At 41.4% G+C, this 19,340-nt stretch overlaps 1 protein-coding gene across 2 annotated transcripts; it reads left to right on the top strand.

Annotated features, from left to right (window-relative positions):
* Positions 1-1,442: 1,442 nt before the first annotated feature.
* Positions 1,443-16,171, top strand: YPEL5 (yippee like 5). 2 transcript variants are annotated; one of them, XM_055540606.1, is made up of 3 exons: positions 1,443-1,621; positions 12,584-12,748; positions 14,218-16,171. In XM_055540606.1, exons 2-3 carry the CDS (start codon positions 12,608-12,610, stop codon positions 14,440-14,442), a joined length of 366 nt encoding a protein of 121 aa, XP_055396581.1. In that variant the 5' UTR covers positions 1,443-1,621; positions 12,584-12,607; the 3' UTR covers positions 14,443-16,171. The 2 variants fall into 2 exon arrangements, with proteins under 2 accessions (XP_055396581.1, XP_055396580.1); XM_055540605.1 differs by lacking the exon at positions 1,443-1,621 and adding an exon at positions 2,869-2,887.
* The last annotated feature ends 3,169 nt before the right edge of the window (positions 16,172-19,340 follow it).

Below are 19,340 nucleotides of genomic sequence, written 5' to 3'. Positions count from 1 at the left end.
TGTTGATTTTGTAATTAATACTAAGTAAAAACAAATTAATGACAAAAAACTTTAGAAGTTTAAATTTTCCTCATCTCATGAAAAGCTCACTTATCAAAAGACCTTTTGCCTTTAATTTTCAGGTTTTTATCTGAACTGAAGGAAAATACTGGTGAGTTTTGGGGCTTGGTGAGGAATCAAATGCTAGGATTGCTAAAACCTCTGTCCCACTATAGATAGCTTTAAGCACCTCGGAGATTAGTCTCAGATGTTACTGCTTGTTACCTAAGAAAAAGGCATCGTCAAACATTTCTACTTTATCCTGAAGTTCCTCCAAAGACCATTAAAATAATTACCTAGGAAATTCTAATTTAATGCGAGACAAAACTTTCCATCTTAAGCATTGATGAGGATTAAGGGAATTCAATCCTTTTCAACAAATTTCCAAACTCTCTGAGGCAGAAACTCTTCAAGTAGAAGAGTCTGAATTTTCTCATCTTTTGCATAATCGCTTCCACCACCAAGAAAGAACTCTGCTGCTGCTGCTAAGTCACTTCAGTCGTGTCCGACTCTGTGTGACCCCATAGACAGAAGCCCACCAGGCTCCCCCGTCCCTGGGATTCTCCAGGCAAGAGCACTGAGTGGGTTGCCATTTCCTTCTCCAATGCATGAAAGTGAAAAGTGAAAATGAAGTCGCTCAGTCGTGTCCGACTCTGCGACCCCATGGACTGCAGCCCACCAGGCTCCTCCGTCCATGGGATTTTCCAGGCAAGAGTACTGGAGTGGGGTGCCATTGCCTTCTCGAAGAAAGAACTCAGGTAGTTGTAAATAAAGTTCAGCCACACTTGGAAAAACCCTTTCTTCAGGAGTTCCTGTATGCCCACACTTAAAGGTTTGGGGTTTATAAGTAAAACATGGCCTACTATAAGGGCAAGAAAGAGTAAACAATCTCATAAAAATTAATTACATGGTGCATTTAAGCTATCTGGGTACCTGCTTGGCCTAGAAAAACAGTCTGTTTTCATTTGTCATCACTAGGCTTCAGGAAACTAGGCCCTAGCCACCACCTGGTGACGCTGATGACGCGGGATGTCGCACAGCTGCGTCTGTTAGAAAGGCTGGGCAGTCTCCTTTAAGAAGCTGACTCACGTGGACGCTATGTTGTGTGCTCTCAGCTGGGAAGAGGGGTGGATCTTAGGTCTCTCCACATTGGCTGCCTCGGGAGAGTGGGCAGAGTTAGCCTCTTTGATTGGCTGTCCGGGTCCTGGGTGTTGGATCAGGGGCGGGGCGAGCTGCAGGGAGATTGCCTCGGGTCTTGCGGCTTCTGAGAGGGGTGGGCCTCGACGCAGACTGGAGAGGGAGTGGGGGAGGGTGCGCCAGAGAAGGGGCGGGGCCTAGCGGCAGGGGCAGGATACCCGGGGGAGGGCGGGGCCTAGAAATGAAAGGCGTTCTGGGCCAACCCGGAGAGCCGACTGTTCGAAGGGCGGAGCTACACCGGATGATTGACGTTGAGGCCAAACCAGGGAGAGGCGGGGCCAAGGCCAGGGCCTGACTAAACCTGAAGACTCTGGTGGCTAAGGGGCTTCATCCCAGCTGAGAAGCGAAGAGCCGCAGGCGGCCGCCGACTTCACAGCCGCTCGAGGTGAGTACGGCGGGCGGGGACTGGGTTCGGGGCCGGGTAGGGGCTGAGGCTCCCCTCCGGTTCGGAGGCTTCGAAACACTCTGGGCTCGGCCCAGGGCTGGGGGCCCAGGCAGGAAGTGCCTCTTCCTCGCCGCGCTCCCTTGGGGGTCTTAGCGTGGCCGACCCTCGCCCCTCAGGGCGGGCCCTGGTGCTGGGGCTGCGGACTGACGAGCTGGCCTGTTTCCTCTTTGTGAGGCCCAGGCGCGGCGGCCGCCGTCGGCCCGCCCCCGCCGCGCAACCCGGGCGACTGGCGCGATCGCAACAGCCGCGACCCTCAGCTCGGCTCCCGCGCCCTCCAGCCCCGGCGCAGCCTCGGAGGCCCTGCACGTCGCGGCCGGGGCCTGAGGCCCCCGGTCCGCCGGCAGTTTGGCCGGCGACCCCACAGCCTCGGCTGCCCCGCCCCCACGGTCCGCGTCCCCGCCGCAGCGTCGGGGGCGCGCCCCGGACTCCGCACCGCGGAGGTCGACGCGGGGGCCACGAAGTGAAGTCTAAACTCTGAAATATGCGGCCGTAATAACGCCACGGCGTGGGCCGTCCTTCAAAAGGGCCACATCCTCAGTCGGCTGGCACTTGCCACCGGCGGGGTGGCTGTGGTGGCTTTTGTTTGCTGTCCCGCAAAGGCTGGATGCCCGCCACCCTGCCCTCCTGCGCCCCAGGAGACCCCGGACCGAGGGAGGGGTCCCCGCCCGCTGACTGGAGGGCGTGGCGCGACTGTTGGGCGGCCGTCGGGCGACCCGGGCCGCGGGGCGGCCCGCTCAGCTGTTTCCGGCCCCTGTTTGTTGTGCGGGAGGAGGCTGGGCCGGGCCGCGCCGCGCTCGGGCCCCGTCTCCTCCCGATTGGCCCGCGGCGTCACGTGCCGGCAATCAGCTGGGGCCAGCCGGGGCTTCGGGGCCTGGGCGGCTGCGGCTGTTCACACCCGGCGCGGGGATCGCCTGCGGTCCCCACGGCGAGCTGCATCCTTCCTCTCCTCGTTGGTAGGGCGGTAGGCACGCTCTGGCTCGTTTATTCTGCACTTGTAGGTAGGACAATGAATGTTGAGGACAGCGGAAGCTGGAAAACTGAACTACTACAAAGATCTGTTTTATCCCGACATTTATTAGTCTTCTGTTTCAGGGAGGGTCTGGGAAGGTGAACAGCTCATTTATTTTTAAATTTTTTCTGTTTACAGAGCCCTGTTGGTAGTCTGAGGATTTTTATTGCGGATCTCCTTGACAGATGGAAAACAAAGTAATCTTCAGGCTGACCTTGTGTTTTCGGAAAGTTAGACTTGCTAGTGAAGTAACTGAGGATAATAGAGTATTAGCTAACTTTGCGCAGTCGCACATACAGTGTAGCTGCTGTGTTCCAACAAAGATGACCCAAAATGTATGCAGTGTATCCAGGGTACATATTTGCCAGATGCGAAGTGTCTTGGTGTAATCTTTTTCTACAAGTTTGTTGCATACTTGTACTGTGTGTTAGATGAGAAGGAAATTGCAAAGAAATTGCCAACTTTTCTCTAGAAACTAATGATTTTTAGTAAAAAGGCATAGGGAAATGAAGGGTAACAATTAAATATTAGTAATTTATGAAATAAGTGTTATGAGAATTCAAAAATGGGACAGTGAGACTGAAATAGGAAGCGTTCTATAAAGTGGATTGGTATTGATTAGACCTAGAAAATGAGGCTTTGGATTGCTTTTGGGCAAACAGAGGCTTAGGAGAGAAAAAAAGGCCTGGAGGCTTTACAAATAGTCAGAAAGTGGAGCTAAAAGAATTTTGTACTTTGTACTAGAAAGGGAAAGTCGCTTAGAAGTGTCTGGCTCTTTGCGACCCCATGGACTGTATTTGGAATTCTCCAGGCCAGAATAGTAGAGCGGGTAGCCTTTCCCTTCTCCAGGGGATCTTCCCAACTCGGGAGTAGAACCCACATCTCCCTCATTGCCAGTGGATTCTTTACCAGCAGAGCTACAAGGGAATCCAGAGAATACTGGAGCCTATCCCTTCTCCAAGGGATCTTCCCAACCCAGGATTCAAACTGGGGTCTCCTGCATTGTAGGTGAATTCCTTATCAACGGAGCTATCAGGGAAGCCCTCTGGAGAAGGGAAAGGCTACCCACTCCAGTATTCTGGCCTGGAGAATTTCATGGACTGTATAGTCCATGGGGTCGCAAAGAGTGGTACACAACTAAGCGGCTTTGACTTTTGTACTAGAATACCAAGAAAATGTCATGCTCTTTGGAAGTGACCAGTGTCTTCCTTTAGCACATTCTTGCCCAGCTCAAGGCCCAATACAGGCCTGCTGTTTTGGTGGGGGGTGGGGAGGAGCATGTTTTAAGTTTATATCTGGCAGCCATCTTATCTATAGGAGAGCATGTTGATGAAATGTGCTCAAGTAAGTTATTTAACTCGATACAGGAACCTAAATTGGATTTTAACAACATACAAAATACATGTTGCTACATCTGAAATATCTGGTTGGATCCTTGAGGACCTTTGCCTAGGTTTAGTTGCCTTTGCTTTATTTAAGTGGTAGGAGAGGATAAAAAAAGGTTTAGAAAATAAGGAAGGGAAATAAGGCCAAAATTAAGTCTAAATGTGAGATTAAACTAGCTACTACCCTCCAAAAAACAGTCCATGAGATGTGAAGCTAGTCCTAAATATTGAGATGTGAAGCTAGTCCTACTAAGTATAATCCTGCTGAGAGTATCATTTTAGTTTTCATAGTGCCTAAATGGTTGTATAAACCAGTATCCGTTTCTCTGGTAATCCTGTGTAGTAATGGTGGTGGTGTAGGAACTGAAAGTTAGCTGTGACATGAAACTTGCTACTTCACACGTGAATCTGGAAACCAGACAGTTGAATTATACTCCAGTCCATCCAGTTAGAGACTTTTTTGACTCATGGTATTGCATCACAACAGAGTAGAGAGATCCTGAGTTTGTCTTGCCAAAAACTGTTTTGGGGAGATTACTAACTCAGATTGTTTAGCTGACTCACCGAGTTACATGACTAGTCTTATTTTTTAAGTGATGACTAAACAGAATTGTAGAAACATAATAAACTTGGAAAACGTTTAACAACAAGACATTATTTAGAGAGCAAAAAATATATATATGTTACTGTCAAATGAAGACCTGATGCCACAACTAGAACATCATTTGAAACAGCAAAGTAAACTGGTCACGTTTTATAAGAGAACTAGAGGAAAGCACAGCTTGTTTCACCAAAACCTTGGCTTGGTGGATATTTTGTACAAAAATTGAAGAATTGGTTTTATGGATCAATTTATTATTTTCTCTTGTAGGTTTTCAATAGAACTTATCATAAATCAGTATGAAATAATTGATGAGATTACAGTAGAATAAGTGTTAATTATAGTAATCAGCCAAGGACTGTCTTTGGGTTTTGTTCCTTTTCTTTTGGAGAGCCAGGAGACTGAAAACTAGATATACCAGCTTGTTTTCGCACGTTTCCGTTTTAGCCCAACTTTTGCAACACAGCCTCTCCTGGAAGGGCAGATTCCTTTAACCCTTTCTGTACTAGGTTCCTGCACACTCAGGTCCCTGGAGGAGAGAGTCTTTGCATCTTGCATTTGCCCACCAACTCCTAGGGTAGTGGAAAAGCCCCTCTTACCTGTCTAGTGATAGAGTTGGGTGGAGTGTGTGTTCTGTTGCCTGTGGCAATGCCCTGAGGAAATAATTAAAAAAACAAACACAAAGTCTGTGAACTGGGTGTTTTCTCTTAAGAACCCCAGAGGATTCTTAGAGATCCTTCCCTGGTATTTTTAGGGCTGGGAAGTGTGATTCCTCCTTCTGTGAATTCTGCTTGCCAGGATTGAATCTGAACTGGATTATTAGTTACAGGGAGGGCAAGTGCCTATTTTAAGACCTAGAATTATGATACTAAGAATTTGAGATGCTTCAGGAGTTTCTAGCTTTCCTTCTGCATGTCATTTCTGTCACTTGGTCACTTAGCTTTGCCATGGTTAACAAGAAATGAAGCTAGTTAATTGTTGATTTTATTTTCTTTTTGAACCTTGCTTTCTTCATCTGTAATAGAGGGAGGTTAGGGTGGAGAATGTTGAAGAAGATAATCTAGTTTTACTAGATTTACCTTTATTTAGCATTTATTGTGTGCCAGGCACTGTTCTCAGTGTAGTGCCATTTAATTTCCACAACTCAGAGATGAATACTGATACCACCGTTTTATTGATGAAGAAACTGAGGTGAGGATACCTTACCCAAAGTTTACACAACTTTTAAGCAGTGGAGCTAAGATTTGAACCCAGAGTTCCAGTATTTGGGATACATTGTTTAAATCCTGGGGGTGGAGAGAGGAGGAGGCAGCAGCTGGTTATACCATCTGTTTTTATAATCTATGTATTGTTGATCTTCAACATGCTGAACTTGCTACAGAAAGTTGAAGACTTTAGTTAGAAAACCCATGAGGAAAATGGGAGTGCGATTAAATTGATTGTGTCAAATATTCCTGTTGATCCTTAAACCTGAATGCCAACCAAGTTTCCTTTTTTTCTAAGATTGCCTGCTTTCTAAATGAAGAGCTCTTTTGCTGTCTGAACAGGTTTTTCAACAAGGGTTAGTGCACTTTCTTTCAAGGGCCAGATGGTAAATATTGTGAACTTTGTGGGCCGTAAGGTTTCAGTAGCAACTACTCAAACTCTGCCATTATACTGAAAGAGCAGCCAAGTATCAACAAATGGGTCTGGCTGTGTTCCAATAAAATTTTATGTATGGTCACTGAAATGTGGATTTCATGTAATTTTCATGTGTCACAAAAATATTCTTTTGGTGTTTCTTCCCCAACCATCTTAAGATATAAAAAGCATTCTTATGTTGCGAGCCATATAAAAACAGGTGGTGAGCTGATTATTGCCTATAGGCCTTAGTTTTCTGACCCTTGCTTTTAAAGAAAATATTCAGCAATAAGCCAGACTAATGAACAAGGTATCATATTTGTTAGTGTGTATATGTGTGTGTGATGTGTAAATCAGCACCAGTGGTGAAGAAGTGAAATTTGAAATTAATGCAGTACCATTTACATTAGCATTCCCCCCAAGATGAAATATTTAGGTATAAATCTAACAATGTGTTCAAGATCTATGTGAGGAAGAATATAAAACTAATGAATGAACTCAAGAACAACTAAATAAATGGAAAGAATTTGCATGTTCATGGATAGGAAGACTCAATGTTGTCAAGATGTCATTTCTTCCAACTTGTTCTGTAGATTTGGTACAGTCAAAATTCAAGCAAGTTACTTTGTGAATATCTCAACAAATTGATTCTAAAGTTTCTATAGAGAGCAGAAGACCCAGGAGAGGCAACACAATATGGAAGGAGAAGAATTAAGTCAGAAGACTGACACTACCCAACTTAGTATAGAAAGACTTAGTATAGAAAGAAAGTGAAAGCCACTCAGTTGTGTCTTACTCTTTGCAATCCCAAGGATTATACAGTCCATGGAATTATCCAGGCCAGAATACTGGAGTGGGAGTCTTTCCCTTCTCCAGGGGATCTTCCCAACCCAGGGATCGAACCAAGGTCTCTCGCTTCACATGTGGATTCTTTAGCAGCTGAGCCACAAGGGAAGTCCAACTTCAAGACTTAATAAGTATACTATCTACAGTAATCAAGACAGTATGGTGTTGGTGAAGGAATAGACAAATAGATCAATGGAACAGAATAGAGAGCCCAGAAACAGGCCCACATAAGTATGGTCAACTGATCTTTAACAGAGAACCAAAGGTTTGTCAGAATTTTGGTTATAAACTTGAACTTCAACACTGATTACAAAACACACATTACTTAAGCACAGTAAGTGCTCTCAGAATCAACACAGAGAACATTAGTCATCTGTGAAAGCAGCTCACTCTTAAGATATTTTACAAATGTGTGACTGAAAATACTGTTACTCTTTTAAGTCCAAACAAGGTGATCCTGGGAAGTAATTTGGGTTTTTTTAAATTAATTATTTATTTTTAAACATTTTATATTGGGGTATAGCCAATTAACAATGCTGTGATCATTTCAGGTGTACAGTGAAGGAACTCAGCAATACATATACATGTATCTATTCTCCCCCAAACCCACCTTCGATTCAGGCTGGCACATAACACTGAGCAGAGTTCCGTGTGCTATATAACAAGTCTTTGTTATCCATTTTAAACATAGCAGTGTGTACATGACCTGGGAAATAATTTGGATGTAAAAACAATTAGAAGGAGATTGATTGTGGAAGGGTTTGTGGGGATTTGGGGAGATGATGAAAATATTCTAAAAAGCTGGTTTGTGGTGATGGTAGCACAATTTTGTAATTTACTAAAAATCATTCATTTGTACACAACAGTGGCCAAATTTTATGTCAATTATTCCTTTAAGAAAATTGTTTTTAAAGAATGAGCTATATACTATCCTGTCAGGTAAAAAGTTTCTGACAGGATAAGCTGTGTATAAGCTCTTAGAAAGGGGTGTCTGAAGTACATGCCTTTTATAAGTACATAAGGCTGAAGTACCTTACTTTCATAGCTCTAGAAGTGATGAGACTGTGAACTAAGTTATTGATGAAGAATGAGGAAGAAAGACCTTGAAAAGTGATTTAGGAGGACTTCTCAATTTTGCAGTTTCTTAAAGAAGTTGCCAGGGTTTCTAGTTTAGGAGAGGGATTAGAGTTGCCACCAGCAAAGTTAGGGAATGTAGGTGGCTCAGCATGGAGGCAGGAGAGGTGTGTGAGAAATCTGAGGAAGAAAGACTGAATTTGGCTGTCTCTTCTGGTCACTAGAGAGTAAGTGGGGCTAAAAGAACTGGAGCAGAATTTAGTTCAGATCCTAGTTTGGCCAGTTTCATAAAGTTACAGCCTTTGTCTTCCTCTACAAAAGTAGGATACTACATACCTACTAAGAAATTGTTAAGGTTGAATGTGATACGTGAAGTACTGAATGCACTGTCCCATATGATGTTGATACTAAATATCAAGTCTCAGGCAGAGTTCAATATATTGCCTAGGTCCAGAGAAACCTCGGAGAAGGCAGTGGCACCCCACTCCAGTACTCTTACCTGGAAAATCCCATGGACGGAGGAGCCTGGTAGGCTGCAGTCCATGGGGTCGCTGAGAGTCAGACACAACTGAGCGACTTTCACTTTTCACTTCCATGCATTGGAGAAGGAAATGGCAACCCACTCCAGTATTCTTGCCTGGAGAATCCCAGGGACTGGGGAGCCTGGTGGGCTGCCGTCTATGGGGTCGCACAGAGTCGGACACGACTGAAACGACTTAGCAGCAGCAGCAGCAGAGAAACCTAATTCAGGTGTTTTGCCATAGCTTTTAAATGACCTTCCCCTTCTGTGGAGCAGTGCCAGTGTGCTTGCCGTCAGTCTCCTGAGTATGCACGGGGGAAATGAGCAGTAGGTTGCACTCCTAGCCTGGCGAAGTGAAGGCCTAGCACATGAAATTCAATGGCCTGCGAAGGTTTTTCTGTGTTCCAGAGACCTTTGACAGCAAGCGGTATTTTGCTCACTTCTGATAGATTCTCTGGCATTGTAGCTTTTCTCTTTTGGCAAATGAGAACTACATTTTACAGTTCTATGTACATATATAGAACTCTATACATGGCAACCACAACTAGGAATAGTGAGTCTGTATAGATATTTTTGGTCTTGTAATGAATCATGTAACTGAATTCAGTAAAAATAGTTGGGTAAAAGTTAAAAATAGTCTGAATTTGAAGCAAGAAAGAGAAAGCATGATGTTAAATCTATATACCCCATTTAGAAATAGTTTTCCTGTATCCAGTAGTGAGCAAATGGTCACAGCTATTAATACTGAACCAAAGATAGAATGATACAGGCAGAAAGTATAGGGAGAGTTTGTTTTAAAGTTCAGAATGTTTTCCTCAGTAGTATTGCATCTGCTATCAGTCAAGTCAAAAATATCTGGTTATTCCTGAATTATTGTTGAAGTAACTTAGATGAATATTATATTTAAAAGTTTGAAGAAACGTTGGCTTGAAAATAACAGTTCTCAGAAGCCCAAGCTGGAGGATAAATGACCGCACAAATACTAATTTGTAGAGAAATAAAGACTGAGGACTATGTCTTCAGACGTGTTACCATAAAACCCTGCTGGTGATTCCTTTCTGTAAATGACTGGTAGTAAGAAACATGACCCAAATCAGCTACTCACAGGGTCATTGGATGCTTAATTTGGATCAGGAGTCATAAACTCAGATGTCTCACAGGTGAAGTAATTGTGTGGCACAAAATAGATAAAAAGCAAATGAAGTGACCTTGTGGGAAGTGTTGAAGGCATCTCTCAACTCTAGCCAGTTGTTGCCATATGAGAATATATGTCCTGTGTTGCCAGCTCTCCCCATTGTTTAAAAAGAAAGGCTCAAAACAGGCTGTTAATGAAATCTCTCAAATTTTAAATGATTCTCAACTGTTTTTTATTAAAAATTAAAAACCCTGGGCCAAATTGAACACTAATGTTTTGGTGTGGGAAGGGTTGTTTTGTTCACTGCAGTGTTCCTATGCCATCAAATGAATTCAGCCAGCAGACCTCAGATTTGGACCCTTTGAGCTTTGTGTAACAAATACTGTGTTCTTAGGCATCTGGGAAAAGTAATGCTATCCTAAAGACTAAAACAATAGGCAGCAAGTCTTTTATTGTCGTTTTAAGTCTTATGTTTTCACCCAGGGTTTATTCGTTGACACTCTTGTTTACTAGCTATAAATTGTAGTATATTTACTATTTGTTTTTCACTACTTATTAAACTTTCATATCATAGTATTTAGTGGGAGTCATAATTATCTTGGTGACAGAAATGTCACATTTCTGATGACATTAAAACTGCCTGAGGAGGGAGGAGGGTTTAGGATGGGGAACACATGTATACTTGTGGCAGATTCATTTCGATATTTGGCAAAACTAATACAATTTTGTAAAGTTTAAAAATAAAATAAAATTTAAAAAAAAAAATAAATAAAACTGCCTTATGGCTGAAGTTGACAGATGTTAGAAGGAATGGAATTTTCTTTTTAATTTGTAATGGAATTTCCCCAAGTTTAAGATGACACTGGATTGCACATGGATTCTACATTTTTCTTTTCTGTAGCAGCAGCTGTATCAGCTCTGCATGGCGTTTTAAAGACAAATAATATTAAATATTTGAAACACAGAAGCTGATCACTACATGAAGGAATAAATTCTTTTTAAAATGAAAAGCTACAGTGTATTCTTAATTACACCTGCTGCCGCTAAGTTGCTTCAGTCGTGTCCGACTCTGTGTGACCCCGTAGACAGAAGCCCACCAGGCTCCCCCATCCATGGGATTCTCCAGGCAAGAACACTGGAGTGGGTTGCCATTTCCTTCTCCAATGCATGAAAGTGAAAAGTGAAAGGGAAGTCGCTCAGTCGTGTCCAACTCTTAGCGACCCCATGGACTACAGCCTACCAGGCTCCTCCATCCATGGGATTTTCCAGGTAAGAGTACTGGAGTGGGGTGCCATTGCCTTCTCCTAGATCTCTAAAAATGTGCTGTTTGGGGAGATAACTGCAGTGAATCAACTTTACTTCCCAGGTGGCTCAGACGGTAAAGCGTCTGTCTACAATGTGGGAGACCCAGGTTCGATCTGAGCGACTTCACTTTAAAATTCTGGAGTGTGATTATCCTTGTTTCAGAAATTGGATTCAGAGCTTTTTTCCCAATGTTTCAGCACTTCTGTGATTTATTGAATCAAAAGACTTTGTTAAATATAGTAAGTTACATAGTAACAGTTCATCTTGCTCTTCTCTGTTCTTATTTTCCTAGCCTTATGCCAGCCTAGACCATCTTGTATGTCCTCTTCTTAGAGGAGTCAGTGTTAAGAGTAATGGAAAAAATTTGGCTTTGACTTGAGTGAGCCATATTCTGATTATGATTTTCTGTACTTGAAAGCTGTGTGACCTTTGACCAGTTAGTAACCTTGAATAATCTATGAACTGGAGGCAACAACCTCACAGAGTTGTGCATTTTGAAATAAGTAAAGCTTCTCTGGTGGCTTGGTGATAAAGAGTGCGCCTGCCAATGCAGGAGATGCAGGTTCAATCCCTGGATCAGGAAGGTCCTCTGGAGAAGGAAATGACAACCCACTCTAGTGTTCTTGACTGGGAAATCCCATGGACAGAGGAGCCTGGTGGCCTACAGCCCATGGGGTTACAAAAGAGTCGGACACGACTTAGCGACTGAACAGCAACAACAGAGCACCTAGTATAGTGTTCCACAGACTCAAACTTACCAATTTAGTGCCATCACCCTACATGGTTGGTGATGCACCTGATGACCAGAGAAACCAGGCACCCATGCTCTCAAACCAGGTTACACACTCTTGTTCCATAAGTCTTTTCTCAAATTACAGATACTCAGAATATATACTTGTTAGTTGCTCAGTTGTGTCCAACTCTTCGCGGTCCCATGGACTATAGCCCACCAGGCTCCTCTGTCCATGGGATTTTCCAGGCAAGAATACTGGAGTGGGTTGCCATTTCCTTCTCCAGAATGTATACTTAACTCTGTGCTAAACCTTTTTTCTCACCTCTCTGCTGGTGTTTCTCATCATTTGGTTTGATATTGCACACTGTCTTCTTGTCTTTTTCATATCAAAAGAGAAGGGATATTCTTTGGCCTTCCTAGTGAGAATATTTACTTCCTTGACTTGTTGCTTCTGAAGTGTTCTTAGCTTGAGTTTGCCTGTTTGTTTGGTCCATGTGTGAACTTTGGATTCTTTCATTCACAGTCAGCTATTTCATGTATTGAAATGATTTCATGTATTGTATGAAGAGATCATATATGTGTATATAAATGGTTCTCTGTGACACCACCAAGTAGATCCTAACAAGTTAAAAAATCATAATGTATTTCTTGTCCTTTTTTTTATCTGTTCCCAGGTTTTTAGAGCTTCAGCTATAAAAATGGGCAGGATTTTCCTTGATCATATCGGTGGTACCCGTCTGTTTTCCTGTGCAAACTGTGATACGATCCTGACCAACCGTTCAGAACTCATCTCTACTCGGTTCACAGGCGCCACTGGCAGAGCATTTCTTTTTAACAAGGTTTGTGGGGAAAACTGATTTCATTTCCTCACTGGGTTCAGTGGATATATTTGATGGCAATACCAGAATACCCCTCAGAGCATGGAGATGCCAAGAAGATTCAGAATGAGAGCTGCACTCCATAGAAATTGCCTGCTAGTTTGTCTTTGGGACTTCAGGAAAGCATTACGAGGCTTTGATTTTTAGGCTTGAGAGTTTTAAGGATTATGTTATGATAAGGGTGGTCTCCATTGCTTCAGGAGACACTCAGGGTAAGAATGTGGTAGTGACTTCACAGACTATCGAAGAGGCTGAAACACCCCCATAGCACTATTTACCCTTACAGGGAGATAGCTGCATTAAGCTGTGGTAGTTTGACAGTGCAAGTGAATAAGGATCATCTAACTAACTTCCTGCTCTAATTTACCAATCATCTTTCTGATTATGATTTGGCTAATAGGTTTACTAACGGAAGTGTTTCCTGACTTACAGATTAATGTATAGTCTGCCTTTCTCTCATTTCTGGCTTGCTTTCAAATTGGTTGATGTGATTCTGCCTCCTGGAGTCTAATGGGTACTAGCAAAGTTGAATTTCTAGATATTCCAAATATCCTTGAACTACAGAACTAGTCCAAGGTACTGTTCTTAGATATTCAACTTAAACTTCCCCAGGGGACACCCCTCTATACCATTTAGAAACAAGTATTTTCTCTGAAAGAATTGATAGTGTATATACATCTTGGTCTTTATTTAGGTATAGAGCAGGGGTTGACACACCATGACAGGCTGGCTGTTTTTGTAAGTAAAATCTAATGAACCACAACCATGTTTATTCATCTGTGTATTATCTATGGCTGCTTTTGTGCTACCACAGCAGAGCTTAATAGCTATAACAAAGACCAGATAGCCCTTTTCAAAGCCAAAAATATCTGGCTCTTTACAGAAAAATTAAGCATGGAGGATTATTGGAATCCTCCATGTTCAGAGTCATTGGAAATTCTTTCATAGATTCTTTGAACCCACTTGAAAACCATATATTACAACCTACCCCCAGTCTGTTAATAGATAAAATTGTTTCAGAAACAGATTTTTACAAACTTCTCTTTATGGAATACCTGTTGTATACTAGGTTCTTCTGTATTGGTAGCCTTGTCTACACTCATCATTGAATGGTTAATTATAACAGTTGGACCAAGACCTACATTTTATGACTCCAAGTTAAGGACTCTTCACTATAACACAGAAGCGTAACTAATGTGTATAAATAGGGTGACTTAGAATAATACATGATTGCATTACATATCCAGTTCAGTTCAGGTATTTACCAGCAGTTTGTCAAAATAGCTCTTGGAAAGTGTGTTGCAGATTTGACAGACAACTGCTATTTGCTTTTCTGAAGTTGCTGTTCTTTCACAAACAAAAATATTGTGTACCATTTTTGGCAGATAACTTACATGCCTTTGCAATTTTGTTTTCATGTGTTTTTTTAGGTCGTTAACCTACAGTATAGTGAAGTTCAAGATCGGGTCATGCTCACTGGCCGCCATATGGTTCGAGATGTGAGCTGCAAAAACTGCAATAGCAAACTGGGATGGATCTATGAGTTTGCCACTGAAGACAGCCAGCGTTATAAGGAAGGTCGTGTGATCCTGGAACGCGCTCTAGTTCGAGAAAGTGAGGGCTTTGAGGAGCATGTACCATCTGATAACTCTTGAAGAAAAAGAGAGAAATCCATCTTTTCCCAGGTCTCCTTCACTGAAAACAAAAATCTACTTACATACACTGTCACCTTAGCATCAGAGTCGGATTCATGAACTGCGGAACAAGAGGTTGTGAGAATCTATGATGGAACCTTCCTTTCTTTCCTTTTTTTTTTAATTTTCTATTTTCCATCCAACAGCAGTGTGTAGAGAGAATATTATGCAGATGCCGTTTTTTTTTTTCCCCCTGTGTTTACATCTTGAGGCAGAATAGTCTATCTGCAGCTACATGGTGGGCTATGTGAGGAAAAAAATCTGGGCTATTAAGAGTGAAAAGTATTTTATGTAAATTTTGAAAGGAAAATGTGTCAAGAGCATGGTTTTTAAATTTATTTGGGCTTCATTTTAAGACTTTTAAAAAAAACCCAGTTATTTCACTTGATTTGCTAGCTTCAGAGAAGAGATCCGAATTTGTGACCAGCGCTAAAGGTTCAGTGTTAGTATTGCTTGTGCTGGCCATTGTGCCATATTCTTGTTGGAGATGAACCGTAGCATCAGAGCCCATTCTTCCTTGTCAGTCTTGACCCAAAGATGTCACCATTCCTAGTTATTTGTCACCACATAATTGGTGTTGATTGGAAACTTTTCCTGATATGGGGCAGAACTGCTTGGTTGTCTTTTCCATGTAACTTAAGCATAGTAATATAAATAAAGTAATAGTTGGATGTTTTTGGTCCTGTGTTGCTTTTAAAATCACCTTTCAAAAGAGCAGAGTATTTGATAAGTAATTGTCATAGTAGTGTTTCTTTTCATCTCTTAAACTAAATTGACTGTATATAAGATACTTCTTTGTTTAAATTAAAGCATACTGTTTAAATCCACAGTATTGCATTTAGAAAACAACTGAACAGAATGTCCGTGTGCATTCATCCAGAAAGCATTTCTTCTGCATGTGTTTTAAACGGAGGGAAGTGAAGCAGCCTATCTAAAAATACTGCTTTGCAAAGCATTTCAGCATATCCTTTTCAGTTTTGCGTTGATTTTGACAAGTCTGTAGAGCCTGATAGTTACATCAAAGGATTTAGATCTCCTAGCATTATTTTCTCAGATCTTCCCTCAGAAGTTTAGGTGTTGAAATCGAAACTGTACTTGGTCCCTTCAAGTTGATAGGGATCAAATTTGACTCGGGGGGTTATTTGAGCCCAAAATTTACAGCATTAAGAAGTATTAAAGTGTAAATGTTTCTTTATCCAAACCATTTCTAGGTATTTTAGTATTTGTTTCTGGTGGAATAAATGGCATTAAAATTGACTAAATACTTCAGTGAATGAATGAATGGCTGTTTGCTCAATTTCTAGGTTCTATAGCAGTGAATGTTATGATTAAAAATATAGTCTCTGTCTGAAGATGCAATTTGTCCTAAATTAATTGGCAAAATCATCCTGTCATTGATACTAGAAGTGACTTCTGAGTACAGTTAGGATTTTCTCTCATTTGCCTTTGGGCTCTCGGTTAGAGGCATATGTCTCTTGATTTGGTAGGTGTATAATAGTGCATTTGAGATATGTGGACACAAATTCTTCTCTTTCCTTCACCATGGACTACATCTTCAAGCATTAAGAAACAGCATTGATTCCCATTCATTTCCATACTGGCCTTTGATTATATGCAGACTGCTAGTAGCATGCCTTACCTATAGCACTATGTGCATTTGCTGTCACAATAAAGGATATTTTGTCTTGCATTGGTGCAAAACTGCTACTTATTTTCCACTGACCTTTTTTCTAGTGATCATCTTAATTTTAATCTATGAACACGTACATCATACCTTTGAGTAGCTATTGCTTTTTTCAGTAGGCAGTGATAAGGTGACATTATGGTTTAGTTAATTCTACCTAATCTACAACTGGAAATATTGAATTTACCAGCATTAACTTCTCTGAGATGATTTTTGCCTCAGACACTAACAACTATAGTTTTAGTGCATATGAGCAAACAAAAGTGTCATAGCGCCAGGTTAGCTTTAGGTGACTGCACCAGGTACCCTAGCACGTTTCTCTCTGCCCTTCCTTTTAAAACTTCCTTTGGCAGAAAAAAAAAAAAGGCAAAAACAAAGAGCAACATGGAGGATCTAGTCAGATTGGATTGTGTACAGAAAAGTAAGCACACTGTTGCCTTGAGACGGGAAACCGCTAGTGGGAGTGATTTTGCTATGGGAAGGGAAAGGTTAACCAGATACAGGTGAGTATACTATGTAATGAGTGGCTTACTGAAGTGTGAATACATCCTAGAGTGAGTATTCCAGGTTTAAAATTTTTAGTAATTATGTAATAATTTAAGTTACAATTGTCAGTGGCTATTTTGATACTGGAGGAAAAAATAGCTATACCGTTAACTTTTCTAAATTACATATTCATAAAGGTCATATGGGGTGTTTAAATGCAGAGTCTGGGGCCTAGCCTAGGCCTGTATCAATTCACAGGTAATTTTTGATCAGGCAGGATATAAAAGCTACCAATTGTAAAATATTCAGAGACATTATGGGGTTCATTTTTAGAACAGTTAAAAATACCTCACAGTTGAAACAGATCTAGTAATTAATTGCATGTCTGTTTTTAACACTGGCTTTCCAGGAGCCATATAAACCAAAACTCTTCTAATCTTGGAAAGGTGTGAATTGAGAATAGAGCAAGATTAAACTGAAAAACTGTTAGGGTAGCACATTAAAATGATATGAAGGTATCTGTTAGAAGCAGAACTAAGAGGAGAAGTTAGCATGGATACTTATTGTAAATTGGATACGAATTGTATGGCTTCTATATTTTAAAATATTGGTATTTCCCAAATTGAAACTTCCATATTTAGGGAAAAAATACATACATTTCAAAGCACTATTAAAAGTTCTGTGATCCTGGGCATTGCTTTACGTATTTGTTTTTTAAAATCATCTGCATTTTGACCTCTTGGGGGCTTGTTAACAGTGAATTATGTCTTCATTCCCTCCCATGAAACTGGATTGGTCTCTGAGCTGGAGCCAGAAAATCAGATATTTTACCAAACCACAAAGATAACCTATCTCCTATTACATGAGAATCACTAATCTCAAAGGGTTATCCAAACAAAATAGTGTATAGTTGTGATACCACCTGGTAAAAGTAGGTGTTTATCACAGGGGGCCCACAGACTTAGAAGTATGACTAAGAAAAAACAGATTACAGTTTCCACCTGCTTTTTGAAAATAGTGGCTTTTTAAAATGGTTAAGTACAATAGTCAGATAAACTGATGTATAAGAAGAGGAAAAGTCGCTGGGAAAGAGTTTCTAGAAAGATCACTGGACTTTAAGGACCGGCCATCAGTGCTGTGATTTATCAGCTGTGTGACTTTGGGAAGTATGTGACTTAACCTCTGAACCTTAGCTTTCCCAAGTATGGATTATGAAAACAAGCCCTATCTTAAGTGATTCTGGTTAGAAAATAGTGAAATACATGGCCTAAAAACCTGTAAAGTATCATGCAAATGTTTGGAATAACTGCTATTTGTTTTCAATAATCCTGAACACTTCCCAACCTTTACCCTAAATTAATGAATGACTGGAATGCTTTCAAAGCTTTATAACTCCTTCCTGGTCTTGATATGTACTGCTAAACCTTTAAGGAAATTAAGGCATGAAAGCTATTTATCAAATGTTACTGTCTTGATTTTTCACCATAAGAAATCTTTTATAATCTGCTACAGTAGACACTTTACTTTCAAAAATCATCAAAGCTATTTTTCTCCTACTGTGGAACAGAAGGAAGAAAAGGTAAAAAGTTCATTAAATATAGCCTCAATGATAAAAATTTTAAAACCTTCATTTCCCACTTCCACCCCCAACCCCAGTCAGACAACATTGCTTTTTGAAAAGAGTACTACAAGAGTATTCACTAAAATTCCACTACTTTTCAAATCCAACTTTGTTTCTCCAGTGTTTGCCTCAGCCTCTCACTACTGCTATTAATAAGATTGTGAGAAATCGTTTATATACCAAATCATCTTGTTTCAATCCTACTCTGGCAATATGCCCTAAAGATGAACAAGTTGTCTCTCATCCCCAGATTGCTAGCAAAATACAAAGACAAATTTTGTCTAATTTTAAAAACTTGTATCCAGAGCAAAGCCTGGCTTTGAAAAAGGTATTGACCAGAGGTCTTTAGGGATTGGTGCAGTTTGAGAAACCCCACTGGTGTGCCCGTGAGTCAGGACGTTGGCTTCAGCTGTCCCCAGAATTTCATTCCTCTTCCACTAACTGTTGAGGCGCCAGGGAGTAAACTGTCAACTGGCACACCACCTTCTCAGCTAATCTGCTGACTACCTGTAGCCATCCCAGAAAATGCCGGGCAAGTGGAGGCAACACTAGGAAAGCATGAAAATCCATGAGTGTTCTCTGTCCCTAACTAAACCCCCTCCCTTCCCCAGCTTCCAAGCCAACTGTAAGGGGCTCAGAGGCATTTCTGAGAGCTGTCAGTATGCCAAAAGGAGTCACAAGTATTTCCATCCCTTTCCTAAGAAAGTCTTAGGTCCTGTTTCAGAGTAGGCTCCTTAGAAAATGAGTTTCAAAGATGGGGGGTGGGGTGGGGAATAATTAAGGACTTGAGTAATAAGGTGTAAAATAGTCCAGGGGTCCCACTGAATAAAAAACGTTAATATAAAATCAGCTGAAATCCATGCTACCAGAAAAGCACCAGTAGGTGGCAGGAGTACACAGGATATTCAGTACTTATGTGCTGGCCTGACCTGCCTTGGAGAAGAGTAACAGGAAGCAGTCTTGTTACTGTTGTTAATAATCAGCTGAACTGAAGCAAGAAGAGATTTTACTCAGGTGGAGCTGAATTATTGTGGGGAGGGTGAAATCAAATTATATGTGAGAAAATAC

The sequence above is a fragment of the Bubalus kerabau genome, chromosome 11 (assembly GCF_029407905.1).
Source record: "Bubalus kerabau isolate K-KA32 ecotype Philippines breed swamp buffalo chromosome 11, PCC_UOA_SB_1v2, whole genome shotgun sequence".
NCBI lineage: Eukaryota > Metazoa > Chordata > Mammalia > Artiodactyla > Bovidae > Bubalus > Bubalus kerabau.
Note: the sequence above shows the minus strand (reverse complement) of the source record. Positions and strands in the feature narration are given on the sequence as shown.

Coding starts and splice junctions, on each gene's coding strand:
- YPEL5 (XM_055540605.1), top strand. Junction 12,749..14,217: donor GAGCATTTCTTTTTAACAAG/GTTTGTGGGGAA, acceptor GTGTTTTTTTAG/GTCGTTAACCTACAGTATAG.